Source organism: Lemur catta, chromosome 15, assembly GCF_020740605.2.
Source record: "Lemur catta isolate mLemCat1 chromosome 15, mLemCat1.pri, whole genome shotgun sequence".
Taxonomy (NCBI): Eukaryota; Metazoa; Chordata; class Mammalia; order Primates; family Lemuridae; genus Lemur; species Lemur catta.
Genome location: NC_059142.1, coordinates 37,974,096 through 37,998,054, shown reverse-complemented (window position 1 = coordinate 37,998,054; position 23,959 = coordinate 37,974,096). Strand labels below are relative to the sequence as shown.

General features: G+C 51.9%; 1 protein-coding gene across 1 annotated transcript; it reads right to left on the bottom strand.

Moving 5' to 3' along the window:
- Positions 1-8,725: 8,725 nt before the first annotated feature.
- On the bottom strand, positions 8,726-20,334 carry RAPGEFL1 (Rap guanine nucleotide exchange factor like 1). The gene is made up of 15 exons (XM_045526419.1): positions 19,815-20,334; positions 16,944-17,022; positions 15,883-16,018; positions 15,546-15,643; positions 13,727-13,839; positions 13,326-13,493; positions 12,310-12,407; positions 12,076-12,198; positions 11,347-11,525; positions 11,156-11,246; positions 10,618-10,668; positions 10,173-10,260; positions 9,907-9,971; positions 9,489-9,543; positions 8,726-9,243 (listed from the first exon to the last, which is right to left on the bottom strand). The coding sequence occupies exons 1-15, from the start codon at positions 20,332-20,334 to the stop codon at positions 9,119-9,121; spliced, it is 1,989 nt and encodes a 662-aa protein (XP_045382375.1). The 3' UTR covers positions 8,726-9,118.
- Positions 20,335-23,959: the final 3,625 nt, after the last annotated feature.

The window sequence follows — 23,959 nt, the reverse complement described above, 5'->3', positions numbered from 1 at the left end:
GAAGGAAGAATGGTCAGAGATAGGCAATGCTGGTAAAAGGAAGATAAGTGTCCTTGGATTTGGTTACATGGGCGTCATTGGTGCCCTTGACCAGGGCAGTTTCGGTAAATGATGAGAGTGGAAGCCAGATACAAGGGGTTAAAGAATGAAAGAGAAACATAGAGCAGTAAAACCAAACCAACCAGAATTATGCATATTGATCAAGCATTGACCAGAGTCACACATACTGATCTCACAAGCATAATATTGGGGGGGGGGAAGTTGCTGAATACCACATCCAGTATGATAGTATTTACATAACATTTTAAAACATGCAAATATAAAACACTCCTAAAACTCAATAATAAAAAGACAACTGAAAAATGGATAAGGACTCTTGTAATGGGTTGAATAATGCCCACCAGAATTTGCATTCACCCAGAACTTAGGAATTCGACCTTATTTGGAAATAGGGTCTTTGCAGATGTAATTAGTTAAATTGAAGTCATGCTGGGTTAAGATGAGGTCATACTGAATTAGGTGAGCCCTAAGTCCAATGCCTGGTGTCCTTATAAGAAGCAGAGAGGACACAGAGAGACACACAAAGGGGAGAACCCCAGGTGAAGACAGAGGCAGAGATTGGAGGGATAAGTCTACAAGCCAAGCAAATAAAATTCGCATCACATAAAACTCACCGTTTTAACCACTTTGAAGTATACAATTGAGTGGTTTTTAGTACATTTACAGTGTCATACAACCACCACCACTATCTAATTCCAGAATATTTCCATCACCCAAAAAGAAACCTCATCTCCATTAGCAGTCTCTCCCCATTTTGACCTCCCCCAGCCCCTGGCAACGACTAATCTACTTTCCGTCTCTATGGATTTGTCTATGCTGGACATTTTCATATAAATGAAATCATGCAATACATGGCCTTTTGTGTCTGACTTTTTTTTTTTGAGACAGAGTCTCACTCTGTTGCCCGGCTAGAGTGCCGTGGCATCAGCCTAGCTCACAGCAACCTCAAACTCCTGAGCTCAAGCAATCCTACTGCTTTAGCCTCCTGAGTAGCTGGGACTACAAGCATGCGCCACCATGCCCGGCTAATTTTATGTATATATTTTTTAGTTGTCCAGCTAATTTCTTTCTATTTTTTTTTTTAGTAGAGACGGGGCTCTCACTCTTGCTCAGGCTGGTCTGGAACTCCTGAGCTCAAACGATCCGCCCGCCTCGGCCTCCCAGAGAGCTAGGATTACAGGCGTGAGCCACCACGCCAGGCCTGTGTCTGACTTCTTAACATAATTTTTTCAAGGTTCATCCATGTTGTAGCATATGTCAGTACTTCATTCCTTTTTAAGGTGGAATAGTATTCCATTCTATGGATATGCCACATTTTAGTTTATCCATTCACCAGTTGATGAACATTGGGTTGTTTCAACTTTTTAACTATTATAAATAATGCTGTTGTGAACATTCTTATACAGGAGGTTCTTTTTAGGGTGATGAAAATGTTCTAACAGTGATGGTGAAGGTTACACAACTCTGTGAATATACTAAAAACCATTGAATCGTACACTATAAAACAGGTGAATTATATGGCATGGGAATTACATTTTGACTAAACCCTTATCCCCAAATAAGCAAAACACTTGTTTTGAGGTGTATGCATACATAGTAAATGTTCACAGAAATGCGTGGGAATGATACCACACTGAGGAAAGTGGTTGTCTCTAGGGAGAGAGGTACCAACTCTCTAGGGAGGGATGTGACTGCGGACAGGTACCAGGGGCTTCAGCTGTAGTGCAAAGTTTCATTTTAAGCTGAGTGGTGGAGACACTAGTGTTCATTGTATTAGTCTTTAAGTTTTTTTGTATGATTGAAATATTATACAACATATTTAAAAATATTTTTAAATATTTGCTATTTAAAATTTGCTATTTGGAAGATGCCAAAAATCACCACCTACTAACAGCAGAGAGGGGGGAAAAAAGGTATCTTTTTAATGCAGAGATCTGGCAGTCCCCCCTTATCTAAGGAGTCAAACTTAACCATCACAAATGTGGGCCAACCTGATGTTATGCACCTCCCACTATAATGCAATTAACAGCATCACCTATAAAGTGTTCTTCCCTAGAATATTTAAGCTCCAGAAACCACTAGAACTATCCTCTCCAATTTTGGAGCTGCCAGCCACTCATGGTTATTGAACAATTAAAATGTGACTAGTCCAATTTGAGATATACTGTAAGTATAAAATGCATACTAGATTCAAAGGCTTAATACCCCAAAGAAGAATATAAAATATCTCATTAATATTTTTATGTTTCTTACATGTTGAGATATTATTTGGGATATGTTGCGTTAAATAAAATGTATTATTAAAATTAATTTCACCTGCCTCTTTTTACTTTTTTAAAGTGGCTACTAGAAAATTTAAGTTACATATATGGCTCACATCACATTTGTATTGGACAGTGGTGCTGAGGGCAGAACTTACAGCTTTCCCTGTATAGGGGTGATGAAGGTGCAAGTAAACACCACCACAGGGAAACAATCAGACAAATCAAGAATTTGGGGCATTTTACAAGACATTGGCCAGGTGTGGTGGTGCGTGCCTGCAGTCCCAGCTACTCCGGAGGCTGAGGCAGGAGGATTACCTGAGTCTAGCAGTTTGTGGTTGCAGTGAGCTATGATGGCACCACTGCACTCCATCCTGGGCAACAGAGTGAGATCCCGTCTCAAAGAAAAAAAAAAAAGACTTGAGAGGAGATTTAAATGCTAAAAGAGAAAGAGCCAATGGAGGGAGAGAGACTGAAGAAACAAGTTCTTCAGGTCAAATACGACTAATGCTTGTGGATAGACCCTCTTAGGGGTATTCAAGATTCCTACAAGAAGTGCTCCATCCTCCTCTCCGTCCTGCAGCCTTGTCCCCATCCCCAGGCGCCTTAAGAAAGTAATCTTGGCAGTGACACCTAGTGGATTAAAAGGGCACTGCCTAATCCTTCACTGTGTACAGTACACCCCATCAAAAGGGCACCTTATGACGCCGGGTTCATTGCTAGACCAGACTAGGAGGCGTAATGGTACCAATTAAGCTCATCCTCTCAACCCACAGCCCACAGAGCTGTTTTACCACCTCTTGGTAAAACGCAGGCAGGGTGGAGGAAGGGCTCGGAAAAGATAGTCCCCCCAGCCACAGTCAGGTGACCTGCAGCCTGATGAGCACAAGGTGGATGTTTCTCAGCTATTCTAGTTCCCAGGATTTGCGGAGTTTGCTGTGGGCTCTGCCGTCCGAGTAACTGTGTTTGAGTCCTTGCTAGCTGTGAGGGCTAGGGTTGGGAACTTGATCTCGCTGTGCCTCCATTAAGAAATCTCTCAGGCTGGGCATGGCGGCTCACGTCTGTAATCCTAGCACTCTGGGAGGCCAAGGTGGGTGGATCGCTTGAGCTCAGGAGTTCAAGACCAGCCTGAGCAAGAGCGAGACTCTGTCTCTACTAAAAATAGAAAAAATTAGCTGGGCAACTAAAAATAGAAAAAAAAATTAGCTGGGCATGGTGGTGTGTGCCTGTAGTCCCAGCTACTCAGGAGGCTGAGGCAGAAGGATCACTTGAGCCCAGGAGTTAGAGGTTGCTGAGAGCTAGGCTGATGCCACTGCACTCTAGTCCGGGCAACAGAGTGAGACTTTGTCTCAAAAACACCCACACACACAGACCAAAAAAAAACTCTCAAGACCTCAATTCCTCATCTGGAAAGTGAAGCTGATAGAACCAACCACACGGATTTTGGGGGAAGACTAAATGAGAGAATGCACGTAAAGCTGAGCACAGCGAGTGGCAAAGTACACTCTCTGGAAGGTCAACACTTATCATCACTTTGGAGAAGGAGATGACTGATGGTCTAAAGGTAGCCAAGAAGCTGAGGCAGGAGGACAAGGACTGGGCCCCCACGATCCTGCTTGAGGGCATGGAGTCCGTAGGGTGTGACCAGCACCCTTTGAGGAAGGCAGAATCTGTCCAACCTCAGCACTTCTGGCTCCCCTAGCAACCGGTCCAATAGGGCAGGGGCAGCTCTCTGTCCTGAGCAAGACCCAATCCCCAAGCAACTCCCAGCGCCTCGTCCTTGACTTCCCATTTCTAGTCTTCAGCTGTCAAATCCTATTTCTGCTTCGAGGCCTGGGTCATTTCTTCCAAGAAGTTTTCGCCCCCTCCCCCATCCCCAGACTAGCAGTGAATCTCCTTGGCTTAATTCCGAGAGCACTTATCATCCTGTGTCTTGTTTCACTCTATGGCTCCTATTTCAAACAACCTAATTTATTCATTCAACAGATATGTACTGAGTGCCTTCTCTGTGCCAGGTGCTGGACGGTGAGCAAGACAGACTCACGCAGCTAACATTCTGGTGGAGGAGGTAGATGCTAAGCAAATACACAAAGAAATACATATGCTGTCAGGTAGTGAGGAGCACCTTGAAGAAAATAGAGGAGGGTAAGGGGGGAGAATGAGGGGTAGGTGGGATCTTCTCATCAGAGTGGTCAGCAAAGGCAAAAATCCCAGGGACAAGAATGAGTGTTATGTGTTTTAGGAACAGTAAAGTGGTCAGTGTGGCTGGAGCGGAGTGAGTGATGGGCAAGGGGATAGGAGAGGGCATCATGGAGGGAGGATTTTGATTTTAAATCTGTTATTGAAAACTTGAGTGTAACAATCTGAATTGCTTTAATTGAGATATAGTATAACCACAATAAGATATATAAATTTTGCATGAACAACTCAATGAGCAAATGCAAACACTGTGTGGTGACCACCCCCAGGTCACAACATAGAACATTTCTATCACCCCAGAGGGCTTCCTCATGTCCCTTCCCAGTCAATACTTTTTCCCACCCCATTGAGTAACCACTATTTTTACTTCTATTCCAACAGATTAATTTTCCCTGTTCTTGAACTTCTTTTACATGGAATCATACAGTATATAGTCTTATGTGCCTGCCTTCTTTTACTCAATATTCAGTCTGTCCCACGTGTGGTGGCACCTGCCTATAGTGCCAGCTGCTTGGGAGGCTGAGGCAGAAGGATTGTTTGAGCCCAGGAGTTCAAGGCTGTAGTGAGCTATGACTGAAACACTGCATTCAGCCTGGGCAACAGAGCAAGACTCCAACTCTAAAAATAAAATAAATAAAAAGTTAAGTCTGGGCCAGGCGCGGTGGCTCACACCTGTAATCCTAGCACTCTGGGAGGGTGAGGCAGGAAGATTGCTTGAGGTCAGGAGTTCGAGACCAGCCTGAGAAAAAGCAAGACCCCATCTCTACTAAAAAATAGAAAAAAAATTAGCCAGGCATAGTGGTATGTGCCTGTAGTCCCAGCTACTTGGGAGGCTGAGGAAGGAGGATTGCTTGAGCCCAGGAGTTGGAGGTTGCTATGAGCTAGGCTGACACCATGGCACTCTAGCCAGGGCAACAGAGTGAGACTCTGTCTCAAAAAAACAAAAGAAAGTTAAGTCTGTGAGATTCATTCATATAGGTAACAGTTCTTCGTTCCTTTTTTCTTGCTATGTAGTATTCCATTGTATGAATATGCCCCAACTTATATTTGTCCATTCACCTGTTGAAGGACACAGGGTTTTTGTCCAATTTTTTTAACATGAATAAAACTGCTATGATCATTGTTGTATGTGTCTGGTGGATACAAGCGTTAATTTCTCTTGGGTGTACACCTAGAAGTGGAAATGCTAGGTCATAGGTTAGGTGTACATTTAGCTTTAGTAGATATTAGCAAGCAGTTTTCTAGAGTGGTTGTACCACTTTACAGTCCCACCAGCAATGTATGAAAGTTCCAGTTGCTCCACATCCTCACTGACACCTGATATTGCCAGTCTTTTTAAACTTAGCCATATGTGATCTGATTGGAGTTTTTGTTTATTTTTTTGTTTGTTCAGAGACAGGATCTCTCTCTGTCACCCAGGCTGGAGTGCCGTGGAATCATCAGAGCTTGCTGCAGCCTCAAACTCAGCCTCCTGAGTAGCTGGGACTACAGGTGTGTGCCACTACACCTGTTTAAGAGACAGGGTCTTGCTATGTTGCACAGGCTGGTCTCAAACTCCTGGGCTCCAGTGATCCTCCTGCCTTGGCCTCCCAAAGCACTGGGATTACAGATTAGGGTTTTAAAAAGAGCACCCTGGATGCAGTGTGGAGACCCAACTGGTAGCAGCTAGGAGTGGGTTGGAGAGAGGAAGCCGAGAGACCAGGGAGGAGGCCAGTGTAGTCATCCAGGGAGGATATGAAGGTGGTTTGGACTAGGGTGGTCATAGCGGAGCCATGGAGAAGTGGCTCAATGAGGATATGTTCTGGAATTGTAGCTGATGGGACTGGCTAATGAGATGAATGAGGGATGGGAGAAGGAGGCATCAAAGGTGAGTCCTAGCTTTTCGCCTTAAAAACCAGGGTGGATGAGAGGACCATTTTCTTAGATGCAGAAGATTAAAGGAGGAAAAGATGGGGGTCGGTAGAAGATTTTGAGGGCTCCTGTGTGGCTATTTGAGTACGTGCTGCCTGCTGGAACTCGGGCTATCATTAGAGCCTAGCAGTAGGCTCTGTGTATCCCATCTCTTAGTAGAACTGGTAAATATTAGTTGTGTGAATCGTGCGTGCCTGCTGCAGTGGACAGACCTGGGTCAGGGAACCAGTGCTGCCCTCTCATGCACCCTGTAACTTGGACCTTATGCTGGGACCACTCAGCCTCTGTCTTCTACCTTATAGAGTTAGAATGAAACGTGATCGCATATTTATACCACCCGGAACATGAGAGAACTAAAACATCCCAGTGCTGTGTGAGGTTGGCACCTTTTCCTCTCATTCACTTTTTCAAAGGCATCCAGAACAGCCCTGCTGAGGCCTGGGAGCACCGAGACCACCCCGCTCCCCTCCCCCAGCCCTTCCCCAGCCTCAAAGGAACAGAATGGAGAACAGCAGGCGGGTTGATTCATAGACTTTATCTGCTTTTTCTCCACCCAGTGCTTTCTGCAATGACAACTGAGCCTGTACAACACACATGGTTCACTCTGTTAAAGCTGTGGGGCGCGGGAGGGGGCTGGGGGGGCCCTGGGCAAGGCGTCAGGGCTAGGGGCGAGTCGCAGCCAAGACTGGGCTGGTGGGTCCCAGCATTCAAGGAGGGGCGGGGAAGCTGGAGTGAGGAGGAAGGGCGGGAAGTAAGGGCTGAGGGCACAGGAGGGCGCATCAGCAGTAGCAGGGAGGCAGCAGGGAGAGGAGGGCGGCCAAAGCCACTGTGAGGGCGGGAGGGGGTGGGTCACAGCGCCTGCATAGGTCCATGGACATTTTTTGTAGCAGGAAGAAGACAGACCGCTGTATAAAAGGGACTGTACAACATTACCTATGATACAATGTTTACATATGATACAAGGCTCTTTCCCTCTTTGAGTTTTAAAAAATAAATTTACAATTCCAGAGCTTTGGGTAAAAAATATATACACCCTCGGAGCAGGAGCAGCCGCGGCTCTTGCTACTGCTGCTGCTGCTGTCTCTTCAAGAGGGAAAGAGATGGTGCCAGAAAGGAGGGTGAGGCTGTGCCAGGAAACCTCACCCAGTAGCTGCCAGGAGCCCCTGCACCCCTCAGTCCTGGAGGCCCGTGGCGGGAGAAGGAGGGAGCAGAGGTAATAAAGGCCTTGCCAGAGTCCAGTTTCGCCTTTATGGTCTCTGCTGTCCCCCCACCCCCACCTTTGGGGGGCTGCCTGCCCCAGATACAGGGATCCACCCCACCCCAGCTCCATGGGGAGGACAAAGGGGAAGTCAAAACAGGGAGAGGGACGAGACCATGTTGTTGGTGTCAGACACAGGAGCCAGAAGGGGATGCCAACTCCCTCCTTAGCAGTGAAACACCCCAAAAAAGCAGGAGTGTGGGCAGCAGGCACCCCTAACTCCTGACGCTGCTGCATCCCACCCCACTGCAAGGCAGAGGGAGGGTCCTATAGGCAGCTTAGGCCTGTGTTTCCCTGAGCATCTTTCACCCTCTCATTGGAGTTCACCCGGGGACCTTCGGGAGGCCTGAGTAGAGGACTCACAAGGGCTGTTGGGGCACCCCTCCCGCCTGCTGCTGCTCCCTGCCCTTAAAGCAGCTTGGCCCACAAGCCTGGGCACGCAGGGCAGTGTGAGGAGCTGAGCAGGGAGTGGTGTGGGTGGGGAAAGCACCCCGCACATCCCAGGGGCAGAGTAGCACCAAACAGAAGGACCCCCCCCAGCACACACAATATCACCCCTCAACTACCAGATGCACTCCTGCTCCCTAAAAGGGGACACATGCACACGCACGTGCGCACGCACACACACACACACACACAGGGTAATATAATATTCAGGGGAGCATATCCAGGGGGCCCAGCCCTGACCAGGGAGAAGCCAGACAGGTGGACAGGTGGTGGAGGAGAAGGCTGCCAATCCCTCCCACAATTCCACTCTGCAAGATGACAGCCGGGCGCGGTGGCTCACGCCTGTAATCCTAGCACTCTGGGAGGCCGAGGCAGGAGGATCGCTCGAGGTCAGGAGTTCAAGACCAGCCTGAGCAAGAGCGAGACCCCCCCCATCTCTACTAAAAATAGAAAGAAATTAACTGGACAACTAAAAATATATAGAAAAATCAGCCGGGCATGGTGGCGCATGCCTGTAGTCCCAGCTACTCAGGAGGCTGAAGCAGTAGGATTGCTTAAGCCCAGGAGTTTGAGGTTGCTGTGAGCTAGAGTGATGCCATGGGACTCTAGCCCGGGCAACAGAGCAAGACTCTGTCTCCAAAAAGAAAAAAAAAAGATGAGAGGGTGGGCAGCTTTCTTTCCTGCTTGGGAAGACGACGAAGTTGGAAACTCCATGGGTGGGAGGGGCAGAGGATCTCTGCCCCATTTCCCAGAGAGGGCAGGAACCAGCAAAGTGTGGTTTTGGCTTGAAGGAGCAATAGGGAGAGGATGTCAGCAGGATGAACAGGCTCACGAGTCCAGGGGTAAGTCCATCCAGCTCTTCCCCGTGGGGTGGGAAGTTACTCCAGGGGAAAGATGTCAGATGTGGGTTAGGACATCGTACAAAGTGCTTGAGTGCCAGGTGCCCAAAGACCCTGGTAGGGGCTGACCAGAACCTCCCCTCTCACTGACTATTTGCCTCCAGCTTGTAGGAGAGCTCGAAGAGGAGGTTCTGGTTGTCGATGACCTGGAACTGGCGCACGTAGGCCTTGGTCTGCAGGTGATGAGGGGATGCCTCCATGTCCAGGCCTGGGTGTAAGATGGGAGAGGCAGTCAGGTTCCCAGCCTCCCTTCTTCCTCTACACACACAGCGGGCAGAGGATAAGGCTGTGGACTGGGACAGGTGTTGGGAGGAGGGCCCTTGGGAAGGCCAAGGAGAGAATGGAAAACTGACAAGTGGACGGAAATCCATATTTGAGCAGGGAGTTCTCCCCGGAACCCTCCCACTCTGTCAAATCTCTACCTGTAATGTTCTCAGAACCCCGGGTACTCACAAAGCGGCCGGCTCCGGTATTTGCGGATTGTCCTCACTTTTTCAGCCACTGAATGCTGGGAGATGACAAGGAATGAGCCCTGAAAAGGGCACAGAAAGATGCTCCCCCTCTTCCGCTCCCCCTCCTCCATTCACCAACTCTATTGGTTTTGCTCCCTCCAGTCCCTCTCTGAAGGACCAAAGGAAGGGGTGTAACAGGGTGCCAGGCGAGGGGGAGGTAGAGTTGCCCCCAAACTGCCTGTCAGCTTTGCCACTTGTGGGTGGGTTGCCACAGTGATGCCACCAGGGAGACAGTCAAGAGTCTGTTAGGCAAGCTGGGCACCATGGAGGAAGGCTGCTATTTTTAGGGAGGTGACAGGAGAGAGGGGGAGGATGCAGGCCCCCCACTCATGGGACTAGTGGTTGGCAGTGCCACTCACCAGCTTCTCAATGTTCACCAAACCATCCACAAGGGTCTTACTCCCCTCGTGCAGGAATGTCAGGTCTAGGGGAGGAGGAGGGAATCGGTGTAAGGAAAGACTAAGAGAAGAGGACCTTCCCCTCCCGCAGAACCCACTGCAGTCTGGGGTGCCCCTCTCCAGGCGGGCACTCAGGGTTAGTCAAGAGCGGACTGAGAGTCAGAACTGGGGCATGGGAGAAGGAGAATGTGGATAGAAGAGCCACAACTTGGAAGTAACTCTCTCACCTTTGAGGATCAGAGGCACAAAAGGAATCACCGGGGGCTTCATTTTAGAGATCACTTCTCGGTAGCTTTTGTGGTTCCTGCAGGGGTCCTAGCATTCCACAGAAGAGGGATCAAAGGACAGATGGGCCCATTGTACCCAGAAGCCACCCCCCGACTCCCTCCCTCATCCCCCTGCCCTACATCCATCCCCACCAGACAGGATGTGTATAAGTGTCTAGCCGGGGGTGTGGTGGGGAGGAGATTGACTGCTCTCCCCTCTCCAGGGAAAACAGGGTAGCAATGAAGGATTGCTTCATTCCACCCTTCCCCTCCCAGCATGGTGGAGAGGGTGGGGGTCCTAGGCACTAAAAACCTTCAAAGGGAAGCTTGAGGAAGAGGGTTTCTGGGAACAGAAGGTTTCTGGGGTGTGGGTCCAAAGGCAGATGAAAGAGCCAAACCCACTCACTGTCAGGTTCTCAAATTTGCGGAACAAGTTCTTGAATTTCCCCGGCAGCTTCTGCAGAGAGTTTGAAGGAAGGAGAAGGGATATCAGAGTAGAGCTCCTTGGGTTACCTGGGAGCTCCTGACTAATGCCAGGTGTTAGAGGGGGAAAGGGTCTGCATGTCTTGCGGAGGGGGTGTGGGCAGTATGGGTGGAGGAGCTATAAACAGTCCCGAGGAATTGATCATTCTGGGGAAAGCCAGACCTCTGCTTATGCACACAGGTGACCCCACTGAGTGCGGCTGAAACTCAGCCCAGCTCCCACAGCCAAGTCTGCAACCTGGCGGAGGGCTGCCTGCCCCCTCTCAGGCGGGGATCCCGGCTTTGCGCTAATTTGCACAAAGACAGGGTCCAGTAGCCAAGCTGTGTACCCTGGGGCTGTATCTGCCAGAAGAGGGCGCCTCCTTCCCACGGGCACGAGGACTACAGGCAAGCTGCGTCCCAGGGGGAGCCCGGGATGCCAAGATCCCCAGGTAGGAAAGGGAGGGGTCTGGTCTCATCACCTCCCAGGTGAGCCGCAGGCGGCTGACGGCGGCGTTGTCCAGCCCCATGACCACGGCATAGAAGGACAGCAGGTCCTGGTTCTGCTTGCAACTGCGGGGTGGGAGGCGGGGTCAGCGGGCCGTCCGGCCGCGGCAGCCGCAGGTCTAGCCGGGGACCTCCTCGCCCCACTCCCGCCGCCCGCCGCACTCACATGGCCGCGATCTTGATAAACTTCTTGAGCAGCTGCGCGCGCTTGCCCGGGGCCTCGCAGAGCAGCACCTCGGTGGCCACCCAGTGCGTGACCTCGCTGCAGCGCTGCAGCAGCAGCTCCAGGTTGGCCGTCTCCCGGCGGCCGCGCTCCCCGTGGAACACGTAGTCCACGAACTCCAGCTGCACCCACGGTGCGGAGGGGCGGCCGAGGCGCCGGGGCGTGGGTGGGGCGGTGGCAGTGCAAGGCGGTGAGGAGGGAAAGGCAGGAGGGCGGGGGCGGAAGGGGTGGAAAATAGAAAAGGAGGACAGGACGGGATGCAACAGAAGTGGGGGAGCAAACAGCCAACGTTAACAATATTCCACGTCTATTGAGCGCTTACTAGGTGTCAGGCACTTGCTCAAGATTGACTTATCCTCAAGACAACCATCTGGTAGACGTTATTGTCACTGTCTTATTTTATTTCTTTAATAGTGAATATTTTAAAAATACTAACCCCAAGTGAGATTCTGTGTAAGCAGCACTTGGGCCCTGAACCATTCTGCTATGGGGACTCTCTCTTTGCCATTTTTTCAGATGAAGGGACAAAGGCTTAGAGCGGTTATAGCCATGCAGTGCCCAAGGGCATGCTGCGAGTGAGCCTTCTAACAGGACGTTCTGCTGCAGACACTGTCTGCCACTGGCACATTTCTCCCTCCCGTCCCCAAGCCCAGCACCGGCTTCAATCCCCACCTCGTGCACACAGCGGAACAGCTCCCAGTGGAAGGCAGTAAGGTGGTTGGCAATGTCCTCAGGCTCCACTCGGTGGATCTCTGTGTCTCCAGGGGAGACCTGGATCTCCTCCGGGAGGGGCACCTGGTGGCAGGCAGGGGTGTAGGAGCTGGGCTTCTGGTGGCAGGGTGAAGGACTGCTCGCAGCCCCCCTCAGTCCTTGCTCCTAGCCAAGGCCTTGGGAAGGAGTTCTTACCAGGGCCTCATAGCTGTCCCGAGTACAGGCGAACAGGTGGCTGTTGATGCCCAGTGTGGTGAAAACACAGTCCTCAGTCGGCTGGAGAAGGACCTTCTCTGCAGGAGAACGAGCTGCTCAGCTTCAGCCCCAGCCACCTGCCCCCTCGCACACCCCGGCACTGTCACCATCCTCTCCAGAAACTCCTAACCCCACAATGACATAGTCTAGACTAATGGGACTCATCGCCAGTTTATGCCAATTTATCTGAATTTTGTCAAATGATGATTTCTTTTGTATTTGTAACCTTTTTTTTAAAACCCCTAACGTTCTTTCACAGCTCTTCTCTTATTCTATTGTCCCTGTGACTTTGGAAAGGCAGGAATTTTTTCCCCAACTTAGAGGAAAATAAGGCTGTGGCTACATTGCTGGCTTTCTGCCTTCTCACAGGGATTAGTGACCCACCCTGTGTCTTCAGCCTGGAAAATATAGCATCCGTAGATGCACAGGGACATTAACGGACCAGAACACAATCAACAGGTGAGGCAGCACCCAGATCAGAACCCAGGAGTTGTGGCCCACTGCTTCCCAAATATTAATGCACATAGGAATCCCTGGGAGTCTTGTTCAAATGCCAATTCTGATCCAGCAGGTCTGGGCTGGGATCTCAGATGCTGTGGGTTTTTTTGTTTGTTTGTTTGTTTGTTTTTTAGAGATGAGGTCTTACTATGTTGCCCACACTGGAGGGCAGTGGCTATTCACAGGTGCAATCATAGCACACGACAGCCTCAAACTCCTGGGCTCAAGTGATCCTCCTGCCTCAGCCTCCCCCAGGTGGCTGGGACTACAGGCACGTGCCACTGCACCTTCAGATGCTATATATTTAACAAGCTCCCAGGTGCTGCACATGAGGCTGGTCCCAGGACCACACTTTGAGTAGCAAGGGCCTAGAATTCAGTCTTTACCCCTGCCCCAGGGCACTGAGCTTGTGAGTTTCTCCTCTTCAGGCTGTCAGCTCAGTTCTTCCTGACCCTCACCTCCGGAGGAGGCCACAGCGACCAGGATGAGGGATTCCTCACGTCCTGCGGGCTCCTCCGAGTACTGCAGTTTCTCCGTCACAGAACCCAGAATGTCCTGCACAGATGCTGAAAGGCGGCTGCGTATGGTCACATATGAGTGGTCAGGCATGTAGACCCGGCAGAAGACTGGACAGAGACAGAAGGCAGCTTTTCAACAGAGGGCAGAGTGGCAGCACTGGCACAGTCCCCTCCAGGGTGCCTCTGTTTCCCACCAGAGGTGGCCCTCTGAACAAGGTGCTGTGAAAGTGGTTAGTTCTACTACACAGGGAGACAGCACTGAAGGTGCCCAAGACCCAGAGACCCCACCTGTCCTCCTGAGCCACTCAGGATGCCCTGCCCCTCCTAATGCCCACACTCACTCTCATCAGAGCCCCGGAAGGCCACTCGGGTCTGCAAACAGGAGTCTATCCGGCGGAAGTGGCGGAAGAGTGGCTTCACTTGCTTGCTGGGTGGCTGGTTCTCCTCCGGAATCCTGGCAGGGACACAGCTGGGCATCAGCAAGCCCTGCCAGGTATAAGGAGCACCAAGCAGGCAACATCAAGCAGGAATATCAGAAGTAGGTCAAGGATGCACCAGCACCAGTTTCAGAAGGTGGTTAAGGGAGTCAGAAGACAGGACAATGACCAGCATGGGACAACTGTCCAAGTGACCCAAATCAAATGCCACTTTTTCCATGAATTCTCTGACCCACCCCACCCACCAGGAAAGGTCACTTTCTTGCCTCAACTGCTAGAGAACATTGGGATACTTATGTTCACGTCTTATCTCTTCTGCAAGATCAAGAGCTTTTGAGGACTGGGATTGGTTCTTACTGAATTTTTTTTCATCCTCCAGGGCCTAGCATACTGCTTGGCACATGGTAGGTAGTAGGTCATCAGCTGTTTGCTGAATTTTGCCAACAAGAACTTCACAGTCTGGGAGGGAGCTAGACATGCACACAGCTACTTCTAACACGAGGCAGGAGGTGTTGGTGATATAACAAAGGTACCAGGACAGTTAAGTTGGTGTGGGGGAAGGAGAAAGCTATTCTTAAGAGGATCTGGGAAGTTTTCATTGAGAAGATGGCATTTAACCTGGGCCTTGGAGGACAACAGGAAGAGAAGAGGGTGGAGGAAGGGCATCCTGGGGTGGATAGTGTAGCTAACGACAGGAAGTTAGTTGGAAAGCAAAGGAGTTGAGAGAATGATGGGGTGTATAGGGCATGTCATGGGTAGAGGGGGACGTGGGAGATGAGATGGCAAGGAACAGCAGAAGGCAGAAAGGGAAGGGTGTTGACTGCTATGCTGGGATGTTTAACTTTGTCTTGGAGGCAGTGGGGAGCATGGATGCTGATGGCATCATTTCTGGAAGTTTGAAGATCCCCCTCGTGTCAGCATAGAGAAGGGAGGGAAGGGAGAGAAGGACACAGGACCCCAGGCTGAAGCCCTGGATAGGAGGCTGCGGCAATAAGCCAGAGAGATGATGAGCCCAAATAAGGGTTGTGCTGGTAGGGATGGAGAGGAGAGAAACAGAAAGGGCGGAAGGGATGGATGGATGACTGGACGGACGGATGGATGGCTGCAGTGGTATCCTGAAGCTGGTTCACATTGGCTCATGGGAACAGATTGCTAAGTTTTGGGGAATTTTGCCAACTGGTTTTCAAACAGTTATGAAAATATATATAAATATAAGTACGCATATATGTTTTATAAACTCATCGTCAAATAAATTGTTACAAAAAAGGTAGTTTCCTAATTGTTTTACTCCATTTTACAATTATCTATGCTCCCGAGGTTATTGACGCCGACTGTATTTGTGTGGTGGAAACACTACAACACAGCCTGCTACTGCACATCTCTTCCCAACTCTGCATTCAGGGATGTCCTATCAGTAGCTTGAAATCAGCCACAGCGAGAGAATTTACACCATGGGAATCAGCAAAAGCTACAAACTGGGGCTCTTCCTCCTGAAGCACTGCTTGTTAAGTATTTACCAGTACACCACTGATAAATGACGGACACATGGATGGGAGAGTGGACAAAAAAGTGACTGGAGACAGTGCTTTGTGCTACCCTTCAGTGAGAGAAAAGAGCTGAAATAAAATGATATTGGAGCTGAAAGGCCAGAGGCAGACCCTGTAATAGAGGAACCCCGGGGGGACCACTTTCTTGTCCCCTCCCCCAACTCATTCCCCCTCACTTTAGCTCCACCGTCTCCACAAGCTGGTGCAGCCTCAGAGTGTCCTCTCGGAGGTCCTGGTAAAGGGATTCATCCTTCATAATTAGCAGGTACAGATCCTGGGGAGAGGAGGACAAAGAAGGTGAAGGCTGGAGTCTCCTCCCAAGGACCACTCTCTGCAAGGGCTGGGGCAGGGTCTTCAAGCCTTTGAGCATAGCAGAATCATACAAGCTAAGGCCCACTGGCATCTTTTCTTTCCAGGTACTCAGCCTAGGGAGTATGGCTCCTTCGAAGGGCTCCCCTCCAGAGCTACAGAACTAACAGCCTGTTCACCCACGTTCTCTTGCCCCAGGCCCACCTTGATGATGTGGCCGGCTCCCTCTTCCTCCTGCAGCAGCCCCTGGTAGGTGTCCAAGAAATGGAGAAGCATGGCTAGACAGGCCTGCTTCCGGCCCAGCCCCTCAGGGACCTCCATGCCTCCTGCCCGAACAAAGCTGACCCCTAAGTTAAGAAAAATCCCTGGGCAGGCAGACTTGAGGAACAGAGAAGGAAGGTGCAAGGCTAAATTACCCCCAAATATTCTCTGGATCTGGGGCCAGAGAGAAAGGAGATTTAGGGGTCCTAGAGCCAAGACCTGCTCATGCCCCAGGACAAGTTTTTGCTTAGAGTAGTTAACAATGGCATCCACATGACCACATCCAGCTCCTGTCTGTTAGATTCGAGGACACCCTGCCCTGCCCGGATGCATCTAACCTCTGGCCAGCCCAGGGCCTACAGCTCACAGTGCAGCTGATAAAGGGCCGATGGTGCTTAACAAAAACCTGACTATACCTCATTGTAAAGCCTGATGTTTCTAAGAGGGCCTGTGACATTCTATTCAGTGGCCTGACATTTACAATTAGGTCCTAAAATAACTCAGTGGGAGGGCCTATGCTGACATGAGACCCTACGAAGAGCCCAGCCAGTGGCTCTTCTCTAGCAGAACTTCCCGAAGCACAGCCATGGCCTAATGTTTACATCAGACCCTGTAATAACACACATGGCAACCAGATATTTAGAGCAATAATTCAGTGGCGGGGGGCGGGGAAGAGAGGCACCTTAATAGAATAATAACATCTTATATTTGCACAAGGCTCTGCAGTCTCCAAAATACTCCAACAACTGCTATCGGATTGATCTCCACAGCAGCCCGGTAGGTAAGCAGGGCAGGTGCTATTTACCTCCATTTTATAGAAGTGGAAACTGAGGCCCCAGAAGGTTAGGTGACCTGCCCAAGGTCACATAGCTGGTAAGCAGAAAAGCTGGGACCAAAACCCAGGTGTGTTTTCTAGGTGAGAGCTCAGGCTCAGACATTGTGTATGTGGTGGAGGCAGGGGCTCCCTCCTGACCTCTCCTTTTACAAGCTCCACAAAAGGATATTACTGGTGTAGCTCCTGCAGAAATTTCTCAGTCGGGAGGAAGAGAGAATGGGTGAGGACGATGTCATCCAGCAGGATATCTGTAGAGATCAGTGGGTGCCACAGATGTCAGGAGGGCACTTCCAGAACCAGACTGGAAACCCAGTACGTCCCTCTCTTGCCCCTGAGGGCGAGTGCTCTTTCGCCAGGCTGGAGCCCCAGCCACCTGCCCCGTCATGCTCTGCACACGTGCACACACACATGTGTAAAGGTTCTGGGCAGCCGCTGCGGGGGTGGGGTTGGCAGCTGCCAAGGCAGCTGAAGGGAAGAGGGGGGCGTGCCTCTGATGGCCATGTGCACTGCTCAGTGTATGTGGGAAGTTGTCAGATAACACCAAGTTTGAGATCTGCCCGAAAAAAGAAGTAGCCCACGGGGTCTCTAGACAAAGACGACTTCCAAACACAGAGGTTAGCATCAGTGTGTGTGTGTGTCTGTGTGTGTGTGTGTCTGTGTGTGTGTGTGTGTGTGTGTGTGTCCCTCCTCCCCTCCCCACTCCCTACCTAACAGCTTTGAGTTCCAACTAGGCAGGTGGGAACCAGCCCCCTTAAAAGGGAGAGGGAGAGACTACCGTCTTTTTGATCCCAGAGCCTTTAAATAGAAACCCTCTGTCCTTTGGGTGCCCAGAGACAGAAGGGTTAATGATGGAAGGGTGAAGGGGAGTGGCTCCTCTCACCACTCCTTTCCCCTCTGCACCCCTGTCTGGGCCTGGCTCAGCCAGTCAGCCAGGTACAAGGTCGCCCTGACTTGCAGCCAGCCCTGGGGTGGGGCAGGGCTGCCTGGCACACACAAACAGGCAAGGTGTAGGGAGGGAACCAGGTGTCCTCCCTGGGACAGGTGAGAGCCAGGTCCCCAGGCACTGCCCCAGGACAAAACCACAGCTTCTGATGGTCCTTGGCTGGCTAACCATCCCCTGGTGGTCAATTCTAGCCATGAAAGTGGAGGAGAACCCTCACAAAATCATCTACTTCAACTATTTCATTTCAGAGAAACATTTCAGAGGCCCAGAGCTGGGAGGGACTTGCCTAGAGTTGGAATAAGAACCCAGAATCCTGAATGTTTGTTCGGTTCTCAATATGCCTGAGGCAAGCAGAGTGTCAGGGTAGAACCTAGTGGTCAGATGGAGCTGCTTAGACGTTTAAGAGGCTTTGGCTAGGTTTAGAGTACTTTCTGTGAGTTCCCTCCTCCCACACACCCTGGGAGGAAACTGAGACGGCTTAAGAACGTTGGTTATATTGGAGAATATCAAAGTGGCAGGTTAAGCTGATTCTCATTCACTCTGGGACTGGTTTGGAGTTTCCCAAACCAGTTACTCTGGGGATCCAGCCTGCCACATAACATGAGTGACAATGAATTCAGGAGTCTTACTACAGGGGAGACTGAGCAGAGTGTGTAGCATCAGGCCCCCGTGGAAGGGGAAAGATAGTTTCTCCTTTTTCCTCTCTGCCTAGCTACCCTGCTGTGTTCTTAAAGTGAGTCAGAGAGCCCCCAGCCCTGACCCCCCAGCTCCAGGGATGGGGACAAGGAATAGAGATGCATGACATCCTGCCTAGACTCTTTATCTTGCAGGAGAGCTAAGCCAGAGCAAATGAAGGGGAACTCGGGGCAGAGTGGGGGAGATGCTGGTATGGGGGCTACAGTTTGGCGTCTGTCTCTTTCCAGGCAGGCTGTGGTCCAACGCACAGCCTCCCCAGGGAATGTGTCATAAAGACACAGGGTGTGTAGTGTAGGCGGGAAGTTATGGTTAGGAGAGCTGTGTGTGTCTGATATTTTTCTAATTAAATCCAAAAGGTGTCAGCTCCCCAGGGCAACTACAGCCTGAGCCAAAGGAGAGGACTCAGGTCTTGAGAAAAATCTGGAGAAGTGGAGCCCCACTCCCCATATCTAGGCTGGGGTTCCCTGCAGAGAGCTGAGGGCAAAGCGTGAAAGCCCCCATCATCGTTAGGGCATCAGTGAGACCTCCCAAACCTCAGACCCTCCTGGGCTGAGTGGAATGCCAAGAGCTGGACCTAAAGACCCCCTAGGTCTTCTGCCTCAACCACTAAGCAGCAACTTGGGGCCTCAGTTTCCTCAAAGGCTGCTTAGTAGGGGTGCTGGTGGGGAGTGGTGAAATAGTATCCTCATTTAGGGAATAAGCATCATTTAGGGTGTGGTTATTATTTTTTAAAGAGCCTGTGTGCTGAGGCCTGCCACCGGAAGGGTGGGAGCTGGAGAGGCCCAGGCACCCCTAGATGCTGCAGGGCCCCCGATGCCCACCCGACCACCTCTCCCCTCACAGACACCTTCTGAGTCCACCCCCAAGTAGAATGCTATCTCCCCACCAAACTGCTAAGGACTATGCATCCCTTTGCTCAATCCCAAAGGGCAGCCTGGGCACTGCGTGGGCCAGCCTGTGCTCTGCGGGCCTCTAAACAGAGTCAGGGACTCCTGTCAGGGTTTTCAGGGCTTGGGCACCTCTGGAGCATGGCACAGCCGCGCTAGGCAGCTTCCATCTTAGTGTGTCAGGCCCTAATTTGAGGCCACAGGAGGAGGTAGTCAACATCAGGGCCCCATGGCAGTCTGTGGTAAAATGTCCAGGGGAAAGGAAGGGTGGCTTAAGGAGAGAGAGGGGCTCAGCTTCTTCTCCAGCCGCGGGTGAGGCTGCTACAGGGAGGAAGGTGGGCACTGCCGCGTCTCTTCCGCTGGAGGGTCTGTCCTCAGCTAGGCCCCTGCCCACTTCGGGGGACCATTCGACCCCACACCCCGGCCCCTGCGCCATCCCCATTCTCCAAGGGCAACGAGGAGGAACCAGGGACACCCCCCTGCTCCGGGATGGATGAGCCCGCAGAATCCCTACCTGAGGCGGCGCTGTCCCTGGTGGCCCCTCCGGCCAGCCTCTCCAGAACCCGGTTCAGAAGATGCTCCGGCCGCTCGGGGGCGCCCAGGGGGGCCCAGGGCGGCGAAGTCAAGGGCTCGCCCGGGGACAGCTCGTCTGAGGAGTACGAGGAAGGGGAGCGCAGGGGCCCCCCTCCCCCGAGCTGCCCGGGCCCCGGCACTTCCTCTAGCTGCAGCCAACAGGGCCCCCCGCTGCCCGGCTCCTCCGCGACCCCCGCTGGCTCTCCCCCTTCCTCCTCAGGGGGCGGCTCCAGCCCCGGCTCGGCTGGGGGCTCCCGGAGGAAAGCTGGGAGCAGCAGGCGAGACACGCTCTGACGCCGCTGCAGCGGCCGCGGTCCCCCGGCTGGACCGCCGCCCCCGCCAGGTCCCCCGCCCCCTCCAGGCCCGCCGCAGCTCCCCAGACCCCCGCCGGGACCTCCCGCCACCGTTCGGCCCGCCAGCTGCGATGTCTGCTTCTTCAGAAATTTCTCCAGCGGCTTCATGCCCCCCCCGCCCCTCTCCTAGGGGCCGCCGGGGGACCCAGGTGTCCCGGGCGCGGGCGGGGGGGGCGGGGACACGATGCTCAGAGCCGGAGGAGCAGAGCTGAGGGCCGTGCCAGGCGCCGGACTGAGGGCCAGAGGTGCCCAAGGCTCCCTGGCCGGAGTCCAGTGGCCAGTGGCCGGAGGAGGTGCCAGAGGGAAGGAGTGCCCGCTCTCAGCAGCCCCCCATGCCGGCTGCAGCCGGCACGCGGCCCGAAGGGTGGGCAGACTGTCGGGCCGGTGGCCCCGGCTCTGCGCTGCTGGGCCGGGCTGCTGCTGCAGAAGCAGCGGGCGGAGAGCAAGGATGAGAGGACGCGGCGGCGGCGGCGGCGGCGGCGGCGGCGGCGGCGGCGGCGACGGCTGCGCTCCTGGCCGGGGGGAAGGTGGCAGAACTGAGACCGCGCCCCCTCCTTCAGTCCCCGCCCAGTCCCCGCCCCTGCCCTTCCTGGGCCCGGTTGCCCGGCCCCCGCGAGGCTTGAACTTGGGCACTGGGGCTGACCTCGAGGGAAACAGGGAGGGACGTGGGTCAGAGAAATTAAGGGCAAAGGTGAGGCAGTGATTCACCAACGGAGAGGGATTCCTGGCTGAAGGGATTCTCGGGTCTCTTGGCATCATTTCAAAGAGCCAGGACAGGTCTGTGGCTTGCACACCTTGACTCACTTACCTGTGTACCCAGGTAAGGCCTACAAAGATTGCTGAACCCTGAGTGTGTCCTTTGCCATACTCACAGGAATAAGTCTTTATCATCTTTCTGTGAGGGAAGGCCTCTTGGATGGATTGGCATTGGCACTGGGGGTGGTGCCCATCTGCCCTCTCTGGTAGGGCACAATAGGTGGTGTGGGCCTGGCCTGTAAGGCAGGTACTGGCAGGCAGGTAGGAGCCAGGCAGGGAGCAGCAGGTTGTGGCAGGTCTAGTTGGGGTGAGGAGGAGATAGTAGGCAGGGGGAGGAGACAAGGGACACGAGGGCACCTGATCCCAGCCGGCAGCAGAAGGAAGCAGGGCCATGGAGATAGGTGACAAGCCCCAGAACTGCCAACTAACATCATCACAGAACCCAGAGCATACATAGCCATGGATTGGGCGAAGTGGTGCCAAATTAGCACTCTAAATAATCCTTATTCCTGATGCCCATGCCAGGAGCATTCTGTCCTCGAGTACACTGCCCCAGGAGGAGCAGGGGGTATAAAGGCATGTTCAGTGTGAGCACATCTAGGTTAGGCTTACAAAGTATAGAAAGTGGCACCAGGTTCCAGATGGGTTGAGGCTTCCCAGACAATGCCCCACCCCTGTTTACTGTGCACCAACCAGGCAGGGACAGGAATGTGAATGGCTGGGAGTGGTGTGGTAAAACTGAACAGGGTGTGTACTACATACATGTCACTGTATATGTATGTCTAGTCCCATGTGTGCTAGAGCATGTGTTCACAGAAATAAAGCTTTGCACACCCATCTGTTTGTGGATTTGGAAAGGGAACAGCAAGCGCAATTTTGACTAAGAAGCTGGATTAGAGGTCTGAGTATCAGCTTCCTGCACCCCGTTTATTGACATCCCAATATCCTCAGGGTTCAAAGGGAAACTGGCTGGAGTGGCTTGGAGCTCCCCAGGTAGCATTTTATGAACCAAATAGGAAGAGGGGAGGGCATCTCTCCCAGCACATGCCACAGTTACCAGATTAAGCCGGTTGCCTTGGTAACCTCCTCTCTGGGCAGGCTTTGGGATTGTTGGTTAGGAAGGGTGAAGAATTGGGGAGTGTGAAGGGTGTGAGGGTTAGAAATATAAGTGCCGAGACTTCTGGAAACTAGAAGCTTAGGGAACAGGACCCCCGCACCCCTCCAACTACTCAAGGATATCAGGTAGAGAATAAGTTCAAAACCTTGAATCAGGGAAGGAAGCCAGCATCAAGTTATGGCCCTCCTAGAGCAGCAGTGGTTTTCACCCTGACTGCACACTGGAATCACAGAGAAGCTTTTCAGAAATACTGATGCCCAGGCCACATCCCAATTAAATCAGATTTCTGAGGCAGGGCCAAGGCTTATGGTATTTTTGAAAAGCTTCCCAGTTGATTCAAATAGCCAGGGTTGAAAATCACTGCCCTAGTGGGACAACCCAAGTGGGCTGCAGATGCTAGGAGATGATTCTAGAATTTCAAGTCCTTGCTGTTCTAAGTTGCCCCACAAGGTAGCAGGCAAGCTGTGCGCTGATCCTGAAGGGAGCAGAGTTGGCAGGGAACCTGCACTCTATCATGAAAGAAATAAAAGAGGAAGGCAGGGTGGTATGAATAACAACTATGAGGAGATGGGGGGCCGAAAAGCTTTGAGAACTCAGCCCATGGGCTTCAAGAACGGGACTGGGCACAGCTACCTAAGGCTGATCTGTCTGCCCCTTACACTCCCCTTCTTTCTGCCCACCGAGAGGCAGGCCGGGAGGGCAGAGAGAACCTGGGGGCTTTGCTGAGCTTGAGTTTCTTCTTGCTGAGCTGGTTACCAGGGCAACAGGGAGAGCAATGGGATCTAACTGCAGGACTGGGGAAGCAAGAGGCAGGGGTGAGGGGGAAGCATCTTAACACTCTCATTCCTCCTGCCAGTAACCCACCCACAAGGCTGGTTGGCATTCTTTCTTTTTTGGCCACTGGGCATTTTTTGCATGACCCCAGGAGACCAGGCCTATAGTAACCCATCACCCCATAGGGGAAGAGAAACAAACTGACATTAGAGAGGAATTAGGGATGGGGGTCAGGAAAGTCATGGTCCTCTGGCTATAGCAGCAGCACCAAAGGGTGTGGGGAGAGTCCTAACTGTCATTTTAAGATGCACCTTGATGCCCACCTCTCCAGTGTATGGATTTGCAAAACCCAAGAACAAATGCTGGGCTTCATGTCACATTAAACTCAGTTGCTCTCCCATACCAGGGAAAGCCTCTACAGTAAACTTCCATCCCACCCAGGACCTGGAGGGCACAGTCAATTCAAAGCTGAGAATTGCCTTGTAAGTGGCCTAGGTAAACTGCAGCATGCGCCATAGTTTGCGGTCTTTTAATTTCCCTTCCCCTTACCTGTAGTATGATGAATAGGAGATTCTCCCTTAGACTGTGGTCCTTAATATATTGACACTTTAGTGCCAGCCTCTTTACTTTTCAAGAAAGAGAGCTACCGGCATCTCTCCTCTAGTCCAGGACCTGGTACACAGTTATGTTGACATTTAATGGCATATTACCTTGGGAAGCTTACTTGCCATACACAAAGAAAGGCATAAGTGATACTAGATGTTCCAGTGGATAAGCCACATCTCATTAGTTTTTCTGTCCCTGAAACTTCCAATCTAAGGGATTGTGTGATATCCCAGTATCTATGTGGCAATGTGGTTAAAAAAAAAAATAAGTTATCGGGAGTACAGACACATTTATGGCCTCATAATGGCCCCTCACCTCTCTGGGCTTCCATTTCACAAGTCTCAGCTAGCTCAAGTTGTAACTGTGACCCTGTGGGGGAATTAGGGAGTCCTTTTCCTTCCCTCCCTCCCAAATCAAGACTCATGCATTTGTCTACCAGTGGGATGTTAAAAAAAAAAAAAAGACTCATGCAAAACACTG